The sequence below is a fragment of the Triturus cristatus genome, chromosome 4_1 (assembly GCF_964204655.1).
Source record: "Triturus cristatus chromosome 4_1, aTriCri1.1, whole genome shotgun sequence".
NCBI classification, from domain to species: Eukaryota; Metazoa; Chordata; class Amphibia; order Caudata; family Salamandridae; genus Triturus; species Triturus cristatus.
The window spans coordinates 1,233,819,419-1,233,839,157 of NC_140585.1; the positions used below are offsets into that span (position 1 = coordinate 1,233,819,419).

Consider the following 19,739-nt stretch of genomic DNA (forward strand, 5'->3'; position numbering starts at 1 on the left):
CTGAGCCAGGCATGACGACGAAGCAGGACACTGGTATTTATGGCTCTAGAAGCAGTGTCGGCTGCATCGAGGGCACACTTAATGGAGGTGTTTGTAATTAGTTTACCCTCCTGTATGAGGTCATGAGCCTTGCGTTTGTGTTTTTCGGGGAGGTGCTGCATAAGAGCCTCAAGCTCGTCGTAGTGTGCTCTGTCATAGCGCGCAAGTAGCGCTTGTGTATTTGCAATGCGCCACATGTTTGCAGCTTGGGAGGCGGTGCGTTTGCCAGACGCGTCTAGAAGTTTGGATTCCTTATCTGGCGGTGGGGCTTCTCCTGAGGACTGGGAGTTAGCCCGATTTCTAGCTGTGGACACAACTAGGGAATCTAAGGGAGCAGGGCCCTTAATGTATGCAGGGTCTGTGGGTGCCGCCTTGTACTTTTTTTCTATTCTGGGGTTCAATACCCTGGCCCTGACGGGGTCTTTGAACACCTCTGCAGCATGCTTGGTGACACCTTTAAGCATGGGCAAGATAGACGTGGACTTGTCCTGAATGTCAAATGTGTCCAGTAGAAAGTTGTCTTCCACTGGTTCACTATGCATGTCCACCCCATGGTAGTGTGCTGCTCTCTGCACTAAGTGATGAAACCCTAAGGAGTCCTCTGGAGGAGACGGCCTGGATGGGTATAGGTCGTCCTGAGGCATATCCGGTATGTCAGGGTTGTGATAGTCTTCCCATGGGTCTGGGGTCCCCGGTGGAGTGGGGTCCATTGGGGCGTCCGCCGGGTCATAATCTGGATCCCCGTAATCCAGATCTGGGGACGGGGGAGTGATGAGGTAAGGGTGGCGGAGACCTGGGAGGGGGAGGGGGTGGAGGAGGTTGAGGTGGAGGAGGCGGAGGAGGAGGTAGTGGGGAGGGCACTCTGAGAGGAGAAGTAGCAGAGTCCTTCCGCTTGGGCGGTGGAGGAGGAGCCGGTGTGTCAAGACGTCTTTTCTTGACAACTAAAGTCAATAGCCCAGTCTTTGGATCTTTAAATAGAGTCTTTTGCAAAGGGTCTGGTGTAAAGAGATCCAGTGGCGCCGAATCGTCCGCTGGCGCCGATGTTTTCGGAGCCGAGGGTTTCGGTGGTTTCTGTGCGCCATGCTTTTTTGGAACCTCCGGTTTTTTCGGCGTCAAAGGAGTTTTCGGCGCCGGAGCGTCAGTGCCGACAGATTTGTGTTTGTGTTTTGTCGGCACCGAGAGTCCAGGCTTCGGCACCGGTGGCTTCGGAGTCGAGCTGGGTATCACTTTTTTCGGTGCCGGAGGGTGTTTTTCGGCACCAGGCGTCGGCTGGCTCGAGCCCGAGCTGCCGTGAGACTTCTGAGGCTTCGACACCGGGCCCGAAGGTGGGGTGATAGAAGCTGTGTGCTTGGTTTTGCCCAGGCCTGCAGGCGAGGGTGTAACCGGAGTCTCTTTGGTTTTGGGCGCGGGGGTGGGAGGGGGTACAGTACTCACGACCCACTGCGCCGGTGTGATGTCCTCCACGTCTGAGTCGTCGGCCTCGGAAGCGCTGACGACGTCGTCCTCCTGCTCGGTGTGTAGTGGCCCCGAAGCTTCGGCGTCGTCTCCGAAGATGTCCGGTGGAGCTGTGGACGATGAGTGCGCCATGGTGCGTCGAGCTCTTCGATCCCGGATGGTCTTTTTTGATCGAAAAGACTTACAGGCGGGGCAGTCTCTAGCCTCGTGTTCTGGAGAGAGGCAAAGGTTACACACCTGATGGAGGTCGGTGTGGGGAAATTTAGACCCACATTTTGGGCACTTTTTGAACGGAGTCCTTTCCATCGGCCGGGACCGGAGTCGAGGAGGGCCCGAAGGCCGGTGCCGATGTACGGAATGGAGAAAAGTGCCGCTTCGAGAGATGAAGATTATGATGAAGAAACTCGAAGAACGAGGATTTTCCGTCGAGGCTGGAACCGTAGAAGTTCGAAGCCGGAGCACGAAGTATCACATCCGAGCCCGATGGCGGAAAAAAACAATCTGAGGATGGAGCCGAAGCCCACGCGCAGTACGGACCGAAGGAGGAGTCACCGAACTCGTGACTTCCAAAGACTGTCCAAAGAACAAAAACAAACTGCAAACATCCGGGCCCAACACCAGATGGCGATCTATGCTAAGTGTACAATCTGCAGCTCATATGCCTCGAACAATAGAGTTATCGGATTAAAGGTAAGTACTCGACTGGCAGAGTTGAGGTTCTGGGCATAGACTCAGGGGGTCAGGTAGGTACAGTTGGTTCACTGCTAGGACCACTCGGGCGGCTGGGTGCAGGGTGCTTTTGAGCCTTCGGGTGCTCAATTGATTTCAATGGGAAATCTCCGGTTTAGAAAAAGACTGCAAGCTCGGGGACGAAGATTCTTCAGGTGCCACCACCACTTCGAGAGGTAAGTTGGGTAGTTGGAGGATAGGTAGGTACCCCGGGATTGGGCACAGGGGGCCGTGGGGCGCCGGGGTGCCGTTTGGTGTCGGGAAATCTTACCCTCTTGTTGATCGCGGTTGGGGGGGCACCTGGTTCTGAGGCTGCAGGCTTCTTCAGGAGTGTCGAGGGAGGTCACAGTCGCCGTGGGGTCGTCCTCGTGGTCTTTGTTCACTCCGGCACAGGCCAGGCTTGGCGGGTGCAGAGTGTGAAGGGTTCGCGGTTCCGGGCTGCTGCCAGGGATAAGAAGTAGATTTTGAGTAGAGCCTCTACTCATGGGAGTCCCAGGGGGCTTAGAGTCAAAAGGTAGCCAGGTCCTCCGGGGTTTGTGAGGTTGCTGGCCACAAGAGATGCCGGGTTGGAGCAGGAGCAGGTTCGAGGGTCGACAGGCCGGTAGGGCTGGGGCCAAAGCAGTTGGTGTCTTCCTCTTCTTAGAAGCTGCAGGGCAGGTCTTCTTTCTTCTAGCTCTTCTTCGGATTTTGGAATCTGGAGCAGGAAGTTTCTGGGTGCCCCTAAATACTAGATTTAGGGGCGTTATAGGTAGGTGAAGGGCAGGGACCAATGGGTCCCTGTCCTGGGGTGGGTACACCCCCTATCCTGCCTCTCTCCTGTAGGAGGGGGTCAGTAGCCTAGTCCTGATTGGGCAGGGCTTCCCATCTTCAAGATGGCGAGAGCCCGGAGATGTGCTTCACCTCGCCTCCCCAACCTGAGGGGTGGGGTTGGCAGGCTGGCACATCCCCCGTCCTTATTTGGGGTTTCCGGCCGGGTTTCCCGCCAGAGTGGGGGGTTGCAGTGGCCTGGGGAAGCTCACAGAGGCGGCATGCCTTTGAAGCTTCCCCCTGCCCATCCCGGGGAGGAGATTTAGCACCTCGCCCAGAATGTGCATTGTTGCAGACCCAGGAGAGCAGGGGCTCTCATACCCAGGGGTCCAGCAACATGTCTGCTGTGTGGCAGCCGAGGCAGCCTCAGAACAGACGTGGATTGTAGGTTAGGTTTCAGGGGGCATCTCTAAGATGCCCTCTGGGGTGCTTGGTACATTAAATCCCACACAGGCTGCATTATGGCACCCTTAGGGGCCTCTCACAACAAACATACACCACTGCCACTGCAGCCTGTGTGTTGTGGTGCAGCTAAAAGATAAGAGTCGATATGGCACACATCCCTGTGTGCCATGACTGTCCATCACTGCATGAGGCCTAGGTAAGTCACGCTTAAGGCAGGGTATCCTATACCTCATGTGAGGACCTATTTGCATGAGCAGACACGTCCCTATAACATCTATGACCATTCGAAGATATTATAAGTGTCAGCCGCGGCCAGTCCATTGGGGCTGAGGCCCCCCCCACCTCACCTTTTGCCCCTCATGAATAGTGTCTGTCAAGTTGAAGAAAGGTCAGCCTGGCAGACACTGTTATTTTTCAGGTCAGGCAGCAGGAGCCAGACATGCGCTAAATGTGCAGGCTCCTGGCCACCTGAACTTAACTTTGTTAGGCTAAGGAAGGCACAGCTCCTGTGGGTGTGAACTCCTCAGCTCAGCAACGGTCCCCGAGGCCCTCCCCTCAGTAACGAGGGGTAGCATCATGGATTGCCTCGCACTTGGACGCTTCAATTTTAAGCCCTCAATTGCCCAGGTCGAGTGTCAATCAGTGACTCTTCATCACAGAGTGGGGCCGGACACTCACTGACCCCATCCGTCTCTGTGATGACGTTGGGACTGCTGCCTTCATTGATTGGCTGACATAGGAAGGCAGCAGTCCCAAGCCTCCTGTGAACTCGGAGGCAAAGCTGCAGGTGTGAGTTTTTTTATTTTTTATTAATGTTTGGTGCATGTGTGCATGTATGAATGTTCGGTAATGAGTGTTTTGAATGGATGTGTGTGCGTGCATTTGAATGCATGGCTGTGAGTGTGTACGCGAATCTCTAAGATGCCCTCTGGGGTGCTTGGTACATTAAATCCCACACTGGCATCAGTGTGGGTTTAATGTGCTGAGAAGTTTGATGCCAAACTTCTCAGTCTTCAGTGCTGCCTTTATGGTGCTGTGGAGTTCGTGTTTGACGGGCTCTCAGCACCATGTACTCTTAAATGGCAGCACTGCACTTACAGTGCCCAGGAATGGACCTGGGTACTGTAGGGGCACAGGGCTCCTGCTCCTGTGCCCACACCATTGGCATTGGGCACCCAGCTAGAGGGGTGGCTGATGTATGCCATGGCAGTGTAGGTGATGGGCATGGCACACAGGGATGTGTGCCATGTCGACTCTTTGTTTTGTCTTGCACCCAGACACCCAGCCTGCAAGGGCAGTGTGTGTGTGTGTAAGGGTACAGGGCCTCTAAGGGTGGCACAATGAGTGCTGCAGCCCTTAGAGGCCTTCCCTGGTCACAAGGCCCTGGGTACCTGGGGTACCATTTACCAGGGGCTGACATGTGGCCAGGGTTTGCCAATTTGTGTTTTGTGTTCTTAGGGAAGGAACATAGGCCCTGGGCACCTGATTGGCAGGAGTCCAGGGTACACTCAAAGTACATTCTGCAATTCAGCAAAAAAGTGGGAGCATACCATGCTAGAAAGATGGCACTTTCTCACAACCTGCACTGATTCCAGTGTCATATTTATTATTCCCTGCACTCAGCGGTCTTTTCCACCACAAGACAAGTTTCTAGACACCCTGGGATGGGAGCCTGTGGGGAAGCTTTTCCTGGGCGGAGGTGGTCACACCTCCCCCAGGTCAGAAAGAGCCATCTGTGGCAGGGGAGCTTCAAAAGGCATTGCCCCCTTTTCGGCAGGAACACAGGCGGTAAAAATAAGAACAGCCCAGAAGGTGTGCCCACCTCTGCCAACCCAACCCCTCAAGTGGGGGAGGCGAGGTGAAGCCCACTCTTCAGTGCCCATCATCTTACAGATGGCAGGCACCCCCTAATCAGGGATAGGGATTGTGCCCACTCCTCCACATGGGGTGACCACACCAAGGGTGTAGTCATCTAATGGTCAGTAGCTAACTGGCTACCGACCTAGAGACTACTAAAACGCACCCTAAATACAGTATTCAGGGGTAGCCCTAAACCCAGAAGTCAGATTCGACATGACAAGAAGAAGGACCGTAGAGACATGAGAGGATGAGGTATATGCCCCGTCCCACTGGAGGGTGGTATAAGAGGGGGTGTAGACACTCCAGGGAAGGGGCCCATTGGTCCCAACCTGCATGCCCCTGTAGCGCCCATAAATCTAGTATTTAGGGACACCACTGAACCTTGCTGCTTAGATTTGGCAAGACAAGAAGAAGGGCCGATAGAGCCGTGCTGCAGAGAAGAGGACAACGACAACTGCTTTGGCCCCAACCATAAAGGCCAGTCTCCTGCTCCGAAACTGCTGCAAGCTGAAGCTAGCGTGTCCTCCAGCCAGCAGCCTCCAAGAACCCCAGGGTCCTGCCCTACCTTACCAAAGAAATCTGATCATTCATGGAAACCGGATTTGTCCAACACCAACTCAAGCCAGGACTCTAGATCCAGCTGGGTTTGCAAGTCCACACCACTCTGTACCAGATGCCCACGGCCCAGGTTCAAGTGGCCAACACCCCAGCGCGGTCCCCCTAGCGATCCTGAGCTGTGTCCCAGCATTGGACGACCTTCACCGACCTACTCCTTAATGCCTGCAGCTTCATCCTTGAAGGTCTCCTCAACTGCGATCGGAACCAGTGAGAAGAACCAGACACAAAAGGACAACCCTGCACCTACAGTTCAAGAGTTCTGAGGTGCCCAACCAATGGTGTCTTGGTGTCCAGTGATGGAGCAGGTATAACAAAATTTTGCATACCTCCTCTATTTTTGCATGAAATTAATTACGTAATGTGAGAAAGTGGCTCTGAATATACTGTTCCCTAATAGGTACAGGGTGTACAGAGTCCACAGTCCCCCAGAGGCTGATAGAGGTCAAAGTTAGGTATGACCTTACTCTCAAAAGTGGTAGCTTGGTCGAGCAGTAAGGCAGTACCAGAGGACAGCGTAAAGCATTTATTGTACACACTCAGTCAGCAAATGGTTTCACACACTCAATAACTGAACTCGAGGCCAATGGTTTATATATATAAAATATATGCTTGTTTTATTTTTAGAACCACAAAGGGGGTAAAAATATACTTTCTCAGAATGAGAGGTTGAATATAAATACTTTTGTCTTAAGCAATAAATTTGTGTAAACAGTCACAGTTGGTTGCAATAAACAATCCTATTTCCTAAACATAACAATGCATTGAGCTCAATGGTAAATTCAGGTTATTTGTAATAAATTACTTTTCAGATTACTTTTGGAATTCCAGGTCTGGCTCCTAGATCCAGCCTTGGGTCAGTATTCAGAATCAAGTGATGAAAGTCGACTTAATAACTGTAATGATTTTTAAATAATATTTAGCTATTTCAAAAGTTAGCACTTAGAAAATATTTCAGAGAAAACATTCAATGTATCTCTATGGCAAGAAATTCAAATTGCATTTAGAGTACTTAATCGTTACTTTAGTAATCCAGGACTGGGTACCTAGGCCCAGGACTGGGGTCCTTATCAAAAACAGGTAAGTAATTTCGTTTGCAGAAATGGTACGATTTTAAAAGAATATTTCAAATTTGCAAAAATAGACACTTAGAAGAAATTTCACAGAAAAGCAGACAATGGTTTCCTATCGGAGAAAAATGAGTTAGAGGTAAGTATAGTTGTGAACACTTTTCAGGGTCAGGGCTGGGCACCAAGATCCAGCACTGGGAGCTCACCTAGGAGCAGGTGAGTAAATTAGTTTTGGTCACTTGGCTGAATTTTTGCAGTTTTGAAAAGTTCACACTTAGAAGATTTTTGAAGAAAAAGCCAGTCAATGTTACCCTATGAGGAAAATGAAGTTAGCGGTTTAAGGGTAAGTACTCGACTGGCAGAGTTGAAATTCCGGGCATGGACTCAGGGGTCCCCCAGTGTCAGGTAGGTACAGTTGGTTCACCCTCAGCGGTTTCAGGACGGCCGGGTGCAGAGAGAGTTAGGCCCAATGTTATCCTATGAGGGATAGGGGGGCCTTGGTTGGTGGCTGCTGTCTGGCAAGCCACGCGGCTGTGGGAGCTGGGCTCCTGGTCACTTACTCAGGGCAAGTGGGGAAGTAGGTTAGTGTAGAGAGTGCACTGCCAGGGCCACTCGGGCGGCTGGGTGCAGGGTGCTTTTGAGCCTTCGGGCGCTCAATGGAAATCAATGGGAATGTTCCGGTTTGGAAAAAGGCTGCAGGCTCTGGGACGAGGATGTTTTCGGTGCCACCACCACTTCGAGAGGTAAGTTGGGTAGTTGTAGGTTAGGTGGGTACCCCGGGATTGGGCACAGGGGGCCGCAGGGCGCCGGGTGCAGGGGTGCCTTTTGACGTCGGGAATCTTACCCTCTGGTTGATCGCGGTTGGGGTGGCACTCGGTTCTGAGGCTGCAGGCTTCTTCCGGGATGTCGAGGGGGGTCCTTGGGTGCCGGACTCGGGGTCACAGTCGCCGTGGGGTCGTCCTCAGGGTCTTTGTCCACTCCGGCACTGGCCAGGCTTGGCTGGTGCAGAGTGTGTTGGGTCCGCGGTTCCGGGCTGCTGCCAGGGGTTAAAAATAGGTTTCTTGAGTAGAGCCTCTACTCATGGGAGTCCCAGGGGCTTAGAGCCAAAAGGGTAGCCAGGTCCTCCGGGGTTGGTGAGGTTGCTGGCAACGAGAGATGCCGCGCTGGTGCAGGTTCGAGAGTCGACAGGCCGGTAGGGCTGGGGCCAAAGCAGTTGGTGTCTTCTTCTCTTTTTAGCAGCTGCAGGGCAGGTCCTTGTTCTTCTTGCTCTTCTTGTAGTTTTCTATCTGGAATCTGAGGAAGGAAGGTTCAGGGTGCCCCTAAATACTAGATTTAGGGGCGTTACAGGTAGGTGAAGGCCAGGGACCAATGGGTCCTTGTCCTGGGGTGGGTACACCCCCTATCCTGCCTCTCTCCTGTGGGAGGGGGGCAGTAGCCTAATCCTGATAGGGTAGGGCCTCCCATCTTCAAGATGGCGAGAGCCCGGAGATGTGCTTCACCTCGCCTCCCCCACCTGAGGGGTGGGGTGGGCAGGCTGGCACATCCCCTGTCCTTGTATGGGGTTTCCGGCCAAGCTTCCTGCCAGAGTGGGGGGTTGCAGTGGCCTGGGGAAACTCCAAATGGCGGCCTGCCTTTGAAGCTTCCCTTTGCTCATCCTGGGGGAGGAGATTTCTCACCTCACCCAGGATGTGCATTGTTGCAGGCCCGGGAGAGCAGGGGCTCTCCCACCCAGGAGTCCAGCAACGTGTCTGCTGTGTGGCAGCCTGGGCAGCCTCAGAGCAGACGTGGATTGTAAGTTAGCTGTAAGGGGGCATCTCTAAGATGCCCTCTGGGGTGCTTAGTACATTAAATCCTACACTGGCATCAGTGTGAGTTCAATGTGCTGAGAAGTTTGATACCAAACTTCCCAGGCTTCAGTGTTGCCAATATGGTGCTGTGGAGCTCGTGTTTGATAAGCTCTCAGCACCATGTACTCTTAAATGACAGCACTGCACTTACAGTGCCCAGGAATGGACCCGGGTACTGTAGGGGCACAGGGCTCCTGCTCCTGTGCCCACACCATAGGCGTAATGCACCCAGCTAGAGGGTTGGCTGACATATGCCTTGGCAGTGTAGGTGATGGGCATGGTACACAGTGATGTGTGCCATGTCGACTCTTTGTTTTGTCCTGCACCCAGACACTCAGCCTGCAAGGGCAGTGTGCGTGTGTAAGGGTACAGGGCCTCTGAGGGTGGCACAATGAGTGCTGCAGCCCTTAGGGGCCTTCCCTGGCCACAAGGCCCTGGGTACCTAGGGTACCATTTACTAGGGGCTGACATGTGGCTAGGGTTTGCCAATTTGGAGTTTGTGTGGTTTAAGGAAGGAACATAGGCCCTGGGCACCTGATTGGCAGGAACCCAGGGTACACTCAATCGAAGTACATTCAGCAATTTAGCAAAAAGTGGGGGCATACCATGCAAGAAAGATGGCACTTTCTCACACGTAATCATTCTAAAAATTAACTCGTACTAATTAGTTTGAAGTGAGATATTATTAACCAACCCTTACACCTTGATAAACACAAGATACACATGGGACTAAAATGCTAATTGCATGACAGAACAACTCATTAATTAACTGTGGTACGCTAACTAACTTTAGATTGTGGTGAAATAGAGAATTGTATGATTTATGTTGCTTTGTGATGGCTTGTGCTTTCAGTACTGCAAGATGGTGAGTATTATTGCTTTAAAGAACAAGTTACTTACCTTCGGTAACGATGTATCTGTAAGAAACATTAGTTAGTTAGATTCCTCACCTTAGAATATCCCCAGGCGTCAGACTGGATCCGGAAGATTTTTCGTCAGCAATACCCCTTGCGCGTCGCTAGGCGTCGTCTGCGGCTCCGCGTCCGTCGTCGTGCGCCGGAATGACGTCGTCGGCGTACTTAGACGCCGCCCTCGCGCGCTGACTTCAGTTCTTGTACATAGCCTTCCGCGCCAGGAACGCAGAGCCATGCAAGATACCGACACTGGTGCCAAAAAAATCTAGGTGCCCTCCGAGATCTGGACATGATCGGACAGGTTGCCCTGATGCTGCGCCCACTGGAACAACATGTCCCAATGCAGAGCCCGCATATGCCATCTGGCATGTGGCACTAGCAGGATGCAGGAGGCCATAAGGCCCAGGAGCCGGATGGTCACCCTGACTGAAACCCGGGACAGAGGCTGAAAGGTCAGAATCATAGCCTGAATATCCCAGACTCGCTGCTCGGGAGGATAAACCCAAAACAGCGTCGAATCCAGAACCGCCCCGATGAAGGGGAGTTTCTGAGAGGGACTCAGGTGCGACTTCGTCACGTTGATGAAGAACCCCAGCAAATGCAGGAGTTCGGCCGTAGTCTGAAAGTGGTCGACGACTGCCTGGGGCGAGCCCACCTTCAACAACCCATCGTCGCGGTAGGGGGATGACTGACACCCCCGACCAGCGCAGATAAGCTGCAACCACCGCCATCACTTTCGGCAACACCCGAGGGGCACTGGTAAGGCCGAAGGGGAGCACGGCAAACTGAAAATGCTTCTGGCCTACAGTGAACCGCAGGTAACGCAGGTGGGCCAGCAGAACGGGAATGTGAAAATATTCGTCCTGCAAGTCCAACGCTACCATCCAGTCTCCAGGGTCGAGGGCATCTAAGAACTGAGCCAGAGTCAGCATCTTGAACTTCTCCTTCCGGAGGAAGCAATTGACGTCCGGAGGTCCAAGATAGGACGCAGACCCCCTTTGTCCTTCTTGGGGACCAGAAAGTAGTGGGAATAACAACCACTCCCTACTTCCGGCCCAGGAACGCACTCGATGGGCCCCTAGGCCAAGAGGGCCGTGACTTCCCGTCGGAGAAGAGCCAAGTGATCCCCCGACATGTGGTGGCAGCAAGGTGGCATGGCAGGAGGGGAGGACTGAAAGGGAAGGGAGTAACCGTGGCAGATTATCTGCAGCACCCATCTGTCTGGCGTAATCTCGCGCCAGTGAGGGAGGTGGTGGCGGATCCTGCCACCCACCGGCGTGGGGTGCTCCCCGAAGCTGAGATTAGGAAGGTTTGGGGGCGGAAGCAGTGGGGGTGGAGGTGGACGGACCCGCACGCTGGTTCCCTGACCCGCTCTTGCGGAAACCGCGACCCCGGCCACGCTGGTTCTGCACAGGCTTAGGGGACGGGCGCACCGGACTGCCTCTACCTTGGCCACGAAATGTCATGATTCGGAAAAGGCAGATTCCTAGAGTAGGAATACTCAAATCGGGTTGCTAATGACTCGATGCACTACGTGTCCCACAAACCCTAGCGCGACCAGTAGCGGACTATTTAAGTCCCGCCCACGCTAGGCTCAGGGCTTGTCACTAATGACATGCTCTCACCAGCTTTTGGACGAAGACTTCGGAGGAGCTGGCGCACCTTCGCGTTGCAGCTAGACCAGAGATTCGTCATCCTGCATCCTTCACAGACTGCGCTTCAGAGCGTTCGGACCTGCGGCGCGCCTGGCCCGCACCGCAAATCCTTCTTGTTGGCTTCCTTCTCCCGGCTTCCTTCCTGAACCACGCATGCGCGTCTCCGGAGTCGGCACGAGTAGCGTCCCCCAGCTCCCGTGGAAGACGCTACATTCAGCAACACGGCGAGAAATCACTTTCAGACGCGCTGGGAGTAAATACTGAGGCAAGGCTTCGCTTCCGCCAAAACTAGTACTAGCGCAAGGTGAGCGCTTCATTTCTGAGCGCAAACCCCTGACACTCTCCAAGACTTAAACGGATTGCCCTGGAATTGGACAGAAGCGCAAGGCAGCGCTTCTCTTTCCTTTTGAGATGCAACCTATGCAAGACAGCGTTCTACACTGAGCAGATCCTCCTCGCTTCCTGACTTTCAAAGAGAGCGATAACCTGGGATAATCCTTGTGGGACGAACTTACAGACTTCTCGAAGGTCCAATAAAGGGTCAGAGGCCGTGGACAGATAAGTACTTTAGTGCATTTAACTAAGTACTTCATTGCTTGATTCGTTTCAGTGAGCTCTCTGCTGGTGCTCTCTTAGACTATATGCATCTATCTGTCCAGTAAGTACTTACACATAGGGGTTCACACAGGGTGGGGTAGTGAAAACAGCTAGCTCATGTGTTGTGTCTTTCCTTTGCAGGACAGGTTGGGGTGGAGTGCAGGAACGAGAGGTTCCCAAACTATCTGACGACATCCCTTATCTCGATTTGCTGGCTGCAGTGTTTTTGTTTCTTTTCTCCCTTTTTTCCCTTTCCCCGAGTAGGGCCCTGTCTTTGAGGTGTTACGTAGCGCTCATTGGTAGTGCCCTTGAGGGGAAAGGGTTGCCTAGCATCATCGCTCCTGCTGTACCCGGCTAAGAAGGTTAGTGTGACCTTCCTCTGCATGACACGAAAGGAACAAAAACCAGGAGAGGCCGAACTCTTAGTAGAAAGGCTCAAGGACTTAGCCTTAGCCCGCAAATCCTTAAAGCGCTCCAGGGCACTGTCGGCCTTGTAGCCAAACAGGCGGGTGCCATCAAAGGGCATGTCCATGAGTGAGCTTTGGAAATCAGGCAAAAACCCAGTCGAATGCAACGAGGCATGACGTCGCAACGCCACAGTTGTAGAAATCGCCCTGCCCAATGAGTCAGCGGTGTCCAACCCACACTGAATGGCAAACTTAGCCGCATCCTTACTCTCAGCAATTGCCTGAGAATGGACACTGAAGCAACACCTGAGCAACAGCATCCCATACCGCGTGGGAGTAGCGGCCCAACAAGTAGGAGGTGTTCACCGACTGCAGCCCTAAGCTGGCCGAAGAGAACAACCGCTTCCCAAACTGGTCCAGCCGTTTAGAGTCCTTATCTGGCGGGGCCATAGGAAAAGCACTATGTGACGTCAAGGCCTGAATGACCAGGCTATCAGGCATAGGGGGAGTAGTCAAAAAGGCGGGGTCACCGGGCACCGGTTTGGTGGCGCCTGGTGACGTTTTTATCCACCGGGGCCCCCGTGGCCGGCCTTGACCAAGTGCCCAAGAGGACGTCGGTAAGGGCATCATTGAAGGGAAGCAACGGCTCCGATGAAGAGGTCAAGATTAAGGGCCTCAGCCGCCCGACGGAGGACCATCGCGTAAGAGGCACCTTCCTCCATCGTAGGCGGGGGTGAAGCAAACCCCGGGTCAGAGGAGACATCGAGGTCGCCTGCCTCCTCCAAGTCGTCCACCCAATCCTGCTCGGAGTCACATTGCCGGGCAAGGGGGTCCTCGGACCCTTCCCAGTCTTCGTCCACCTCTGGCATAGAGGGGGCCGGTCGCGGCGGCAAAGCCGGAGCAGAAGAAGGGACGAACGGCGCCGGCCGGGGTCGGACCGGCGCCAGCTCCCAATGCGGATCCCAGGCCGGAACAAAATGGTCTTGGAATCGGGGCAAGGGAGGAATAAACGGCACCCAGTGTGCCGCCGGGGGAGGCGCTGGGGCCAGAGCCGGCAACGCCGCACCTCATGGGGCCGGAGCCGTTGGCGCAGGATCCTGTGGCGCCGGGGCTGGCGCCGGTAGCGGAGCCGCCGGGCCAACAGGATCTGGACACGGGACCGTGGGGGCCCAAAGGCACGCCGGCAGGAGCTCGAGGCCTACAAAGGCGGTCCATGGTACCAAGGAATTCTTGCACCTGTTCAGGAGTCGCCGACGGACCTGGGTATGGCGGGAAGGCCGCGGGACTCCCAGGCTCCAGGGGAGCTGCCGGGGCGAAGCCCCTGTCCCCCTCGTCCGCCTCCGGGGGAGCGACGGGGGCACGTCGGAGAGTGAACACGCTTCTTCAACGTATTTTTATGGCGTCGCTTACCGGAATCCGAAGGCGGAGACTTGGAGCCTGAGGAGCGACGGCTCTGGTCCCGGGAAGGGCCCCTGGACCCGGAGCAGCGGCGTGACTTGGGGGCCATGGCTCGACAATCCCGGCAATCGTAGGCAGTCTCCAGGCAGTAGAGGCAAACATCGTGGGGGTCCACCACTGACATATTCCGGCGGCAGGCCCCACAGGACTTAAAGCCGGGCATCCCTACGTGCACCAGGAGAAGAGAGAGGAGACAAAAAGTCTCAAAATAGTAGTCAAAAAGTGATTAAGGAACGTGCTCAATCCGGATCTGCGCTTGCTGGCGCGGAAAAAGAAACGACTGACGTCAGCGCGCATGAGTGGCGCCTAAGTACTCTCCGTGGCGTCATCTCGGCGCTTACGACGCCAGTGACCGATGCGGAGCCGCACGACGCCACCTACTGACGCGCAGGGGTACTGCTAAGCGAAACTTTCCGGATCCAGTCTGACGCCTGGGGATATTCTAAGGTAAGGAATCTATCACTAACGTGTCTCTCTCAGATTCTCTCTGCACTCGGCTGCCCCTGTGTCGCTAATGGTGTAACAACTATACCTGCCTGACCCTAGGAGACCCCTGAGTCTATACATTTTCTCCATAGGGTAACATTGACTGGTTTCACTTGGAAATTCTTCTAAGTGTCGAGTTTTGAAACTTTAAAATATTTGTTAAAAATCAGCCAAACAACGAAAACGAAATTACTCACCTGTTACCAGGAGAGATCCCATTTTTGGATCTTGGTGCCCAGTACTGACCTTGAAAAGTAATTACAACTGTACTTACCGATAACTTGATTTTCCTCCATAAGATAACATTGCCTGGTTTTTGCTAGAATTCTCTATTTTTGAAACATACAAATATTCCTTAAAAATCGCCTTGTAACAAACTATTTCTTTCAACTGTTTACAGGAAATGCACCAAAGCTGAATCCAGGATCCAGACATGGATTGTAGGTTAGGTTTCAGGGGGCATCTCTAAGATGCCCTCTGGGGGGCTTGGTACATTAGATCGCACACTGGCATCAGTGCGGGTTTAATGTGCTGAGAAGTTTGATAGCAAACTTCTCAGTCTTCAGTGTTGCCATTATGGTGCTGTGGAGTTCATGTTTGACGAGCTCTCAGCACCATGTACTCTTAAATGGCAGCACTGCACTTACAGGGCCCAGGAATGGACCTGGGTACTGTAGGGGCACAGGGCTCATGTGCCCACACCACTGGCATAGGGCACCCAGCTAGAGGGGTGGCTGATGTATGCCAGGGCAGTGTAGGTGGTGGGCATGGCACACAGGGATGTGTGCCATGTCGACTCTTTGTTTTGTCTTGTACCCAGACACTCAGCCTGCAAGGGCAGTGTGTGTGTGTTAGGGTACAGGGCCTCTAAGGGGAGCACAATGAGTGCTGCAGCCCTTAGAGGCCTTCCCTGGTCACAAGGCACTGGGTACCTAGGGTACCATTTACCAGGGGCTGACATGTGGCCAGGGTTTGCCAATTTGGGTTTTAGGTTTTTGGGGAAGGAACATAGGCCCTGGGCACCTGATTGGCAGGAGTCCAGGGCACACTCAAAGTAAATTCAGCAATTCAACAAAAAGTGGGGGCATACAATGTAAGAAAGATGGCACTTTCTCCCAGCCTCTCCCAGCCGGAGTTTGCAGAGTGCCATATGCTTCAAAATCTCCATGTTTTTTAGCTTGAACATCAGCTTATCTACCTGGGGGCCAAAGAGAAGCTTCCTGTAAAATGGGAGATTGAGAGGGTGCTGCTGGATCTCGAGTTTGAAACCAGAGATGCAGAGTCAGGTGTTGCGCCTGAGAAAAATGCTGGTGTTAATGCCTCTAGAGGCTGTGCTCACGGTGTCAAGAGCACAATGGCTGTTGGTATTCGAGCAGGCCTTGCCCTCACACATGACCACCATTAACCTTCTCCCTGTACTCCTCTGCAAGATGTTTTATCAGCTCCTGCGTCTCCTTCCACTGGAACCTGTCCGAATAGTAAAGGAGTGCAACAGAGTTGGCTATACACGAATGCGTCAGGCAGGAGGAGATGGCATATGGCTTAGGTGGAGGCCATCTCAGGTGTAGTACTGACTATCATGGAGTCAGGAGGCACTTGAGTTTTTATGTAAATAGCATAGCTAGAAGAGTATTTGTAATTTTTCTAAATCGTAGGTGTCGCTAGCCTGGCTTTGACTGGCTCCTTGTTGTCTGGGACAAACTTGAGCATCCCATTAAGCAAGGGCAAGAACTGCACAGAGAGTTGGACTTTATAGTTTTCCTAGGTGCCATCGGAAGGTCCTAAGTCTAAGGGCTGGTCATATGGGTCAGTAGGGTCATAACTACTGCCTGGGCCCAAAGGGTAATTGGGGACCACTACTCAGGTGACTGGTGGAGAGGGAGAGGTGATGGGCGTGGGGGTGGAGGAAGAGATGGAGTTGGCAGCAGAGGTGGAAGATAAGGGAGAGGGCTAGTGCCCATTTCACTGTATTTCTTCGATGTCTGTTCAGTTGGGGCTTTGGAGGAGAGTACTCTTTTGAATGCAAGCCTTCTTTTGCATGGCAGTGGCTTCACATAAATCTTCCCAGTGATGGGGTGGATGAAAGGACACTGCTGCTTGGCACAGAACACCTTCTGAAGACTCTGCAAGACTCGCACCACTAATTTGGCTGTCGACGAAGCTCTCAGCATTGATGTGATTCTTGGCGACTGCCTCAGGGCATGTGAGTGTGTTTGCTCAAAGCCCTTGGAGCAGGTAGCGCTCAATAACCAGTGGGTCATCATCTTTGGGGGGCAACCTTGGTTGACTCTGAAGACTTCTCTTGGTATCAGCCAGAGCTTGAAGGCAGCAGAAGCCCTAAAGGGGATAGACTTGAATGGCCGTGCTCAGGGCTCAATTTCAGACTTCTGCAGGAGTGGTGCTTTACCTTAGAGTGGGACTATTTATGTGACTCTAGCTTGGTGGCGTGGATCTTGAAGCCTGGAGGCATACTTATGACCCTTGGTGTAACCTTCATTGGAAAAGGCTCAACGTCATTCTCTTTCTTGTGCTCCGACATGCTTAAGGACACCATCTTTGGGCTAAGCTAAGCTGCCAGGATTTTCAGATGGGCCAGTCCCCTTACCTTCTTCAATAACGAAGGCATCTTTTCAGAAGATGACAGATGGTGCATCTTGAGAGGTGTGCTCATCGCCTTTTCCAGCCCTAAACATTGGTCCTCCGAAGGTGCCAGGTGATTTAGTGTGACGGAAAGTCACTGAGGAGAGGACTGGTTTTCCCAATGCGTCGATGCCAATACCCACACTTGTGAGCCCTTAAACACGATTAACTCTGAGCCCTCAGTATACATTGAAACCGGATGGCGTAAAAAACACAATACATCGCATTGTCCACTAAGGGAGGAGTCACAGCACATTTCGGGACTAGAAAGACTTATGGAAAGAAATCCAACTAGCAAACACCAAGCTGAACACTAGATTGCACGAGTATGCGGTGCATGTGCATATACAGCCACACATTCCAGGCACACGTTTTGTTTTTCAACTGAAGTAACTGGTAGGGCCCCTTTGGAGCAACATAGGTTGCCATCCTTGCCACCACATTATCCACAGAGTGGGTGTACCTAGGCTTGATTAGGTATTGCATCTAATAGGAAACAAGGAGACTTACTGCAGTTGGCTGGCTCATCGGATCCATCAACGCAATCATTATCACGGTCACAGACCCAGACCCTTGGGATACAGCGCTTGGTGATCACACACTGGAACTGATTTGGAGCGCAGGTCACTTCCGCTGTGTAAGAAAAACAGAAACTGATTATAGCACAGTGACAACCAGGGGACTGGGAATGAGGTGCACTTGCAGAGCCGTGCGAGGATCCTAATACTGCAACAGTATTAGGATCCTCCATAGGTTTCAGACATGTTATAGTTAGCTGGACATTTCACTCGTAAAAAACCAATGAAATTCCCCTGTTATAGTTAGTGCAGGCAACTATAACTCACACGACCGCAATCCTCTGCTGATGCTAATACTGTATTTAGACACTTATTTGCCCATGTCTTCTTCCATTAAATTTTAGCTATACATATATTACAAATATTTTTTTTTCATAAAGACACATATGTCATCAGCAGAGGATTGCGGTCGCGTGAGTTATAGTTGCCTGCACTAACTATAACGGGGGAATTTCATTGTTTTTTTACGAGTAAAATGTCCAGCTAACTATAACATGTCTGAAACCTATTGTTTTTTAAGTGAATTTGCAAGGTTTTTTAAATGCTAATTCCTAACTATAACGTGTGTGAAACCTATGGTTTTTTCAGTGAATTTGTACGTTTTTTTAAATGCTAAGTTACTTTACGCCATTCGTGGCGTGCGCGCCCACTTAACGCAGTTCGTTCCGTGCGCGCACAGTGAGCACGCGGTGCGCTTTGCGCACCGCGCGCCCACTTTAAGCAGTTAGTGCCGTGCACGCAGGGTGGGCACGCGGTGCGCTACGCGCACCGCGTGCCCACGTTACGCTGGATGGGCCATGTACGCACGGTGCGCTTTGCGCACCGTGCGCACATGGAGGATATATTATGCGCTTCGTTGTGAAAGGTAATGTTTGATTTTTTGTTGTGCTATGTTGGTGTCTAATAAGCCATGCACAAATGGTGCCCTTCGGGCACCATTTGTACACTGGGTGTGGAGAGTATGGAAATTTTTTTTGGGGAAGGATTTTTACACTTGGGGGTTCATTGGGGACACCTTCATCAAGGCTAGGTGGTTGGGAGCAGTCTAAGCAGCCCCTTAATATGTTTTTTGCCTTTGTTTTTCTTCCACCCCCTCAGAGTGCGAGATAGAAAATGGCGTCCGCCGCTTCCTGGATATATATATATATATATATCTAGCTTCAAGTAACAGTCATAAGTTGGCTCCAGGTGTGTAGTGAATAACAAAAATACTCAATTTCATTACATAATCAGTTGTTTCATCAAATATGTAATATATAGAATACATCTAGTTTAGAATTAACAAAGTAAAAACTTAACCGAATCACGCTCTCATTCATTCAATTAATATTAATAACACTTGGTGAAGGGAACTCCACTAAAGATTACTGAGGTTCGCTATTTAATTGTCCTAAAAGTGTTGTATTATTTGCTTGTAAAAGTTGCTCTTCTTTCAATCAATTTTATAGACATGACCGACGTCCTCCGAGGGCGTGACATCAGTGAGGTCACATAAGCCTCACCCGGCGTGCCTACGCCAGTTTGCTTCGGAGAATTTGTCCGCGCCACAACGCGGAGCCATCACAAAAAACTGAGAAGAGCATGCGAACAGTGTGCGAAAAAACCAGAGAACAGTGGGACCGAATGGCATACCGGTCGAGTTCTATAAGCGGTCGGCTGAGACGGTATCCCCTCACTTGCTTAACATGTACACGGACAGTCTCCGTGTGGGCGAACTCCCGCAGGACCAGCGGACGGCCACCATAGTGGCTATACTGAAGCCCGGCAAACCCGCTTCTGAATGCACCTCCTATCGTCCTATATCGCTGCTGAACGCAGAGGCGAAGGTCCTTGCGAAACTCTTGGCGTCCAGACTAACACCGCATTTATCAGATATCATACACCCAGATCAGTCTGGTTTTATGCCTGGCAGAAGCACGGCCCTTAACTTGCGGCGCTTGCACGGTGTGCTGGCCCGTGCGGAGCGATTACAGGAGCCAGCGGTGCTGCTCTTGTTGGATGCACGAATGGCGTTCGACATGGTCGAATGGCCCTTCCTATTTGCAGTATTACTGCACTTGGGCTTTAAGCCCAAATTTTGTGCCTGGGTCCGACTCCTCTATACTAAACCAATGGCCCATGTTGCCGCTAACGGGCATATGTCTGCGGATATTCCCCTGACACGTGGCACTCGCCAG

The 19,739-nt window shown here is 52.3% G+C and overlaps 1 protein-coding gene across 2 annotated transcripts in view; it reads right to left on the reverse strand.

The window, feature by feature from the left end:
- Window positions 1-19,739, reverse strand: part of LRP1 (LDL receptor related protein 1) — a 1,298,976-nt gene that overhangs the window by 329,649 nt on the left and 949,588 nt on the right. For both annotated transcript variants that reach the window (XM_085654639.1, XM_085654638.1), the window contains exon 66: window positions 17,495-17,617. In XM_085654639.1, the coding sequence (XP_085510765.1) occupies window positions 17,495-17,617 (123 nt within the window). The remainder of the gene's footprint in view (window positions 1-17,494; window positions 17,618-19,739) is intronic.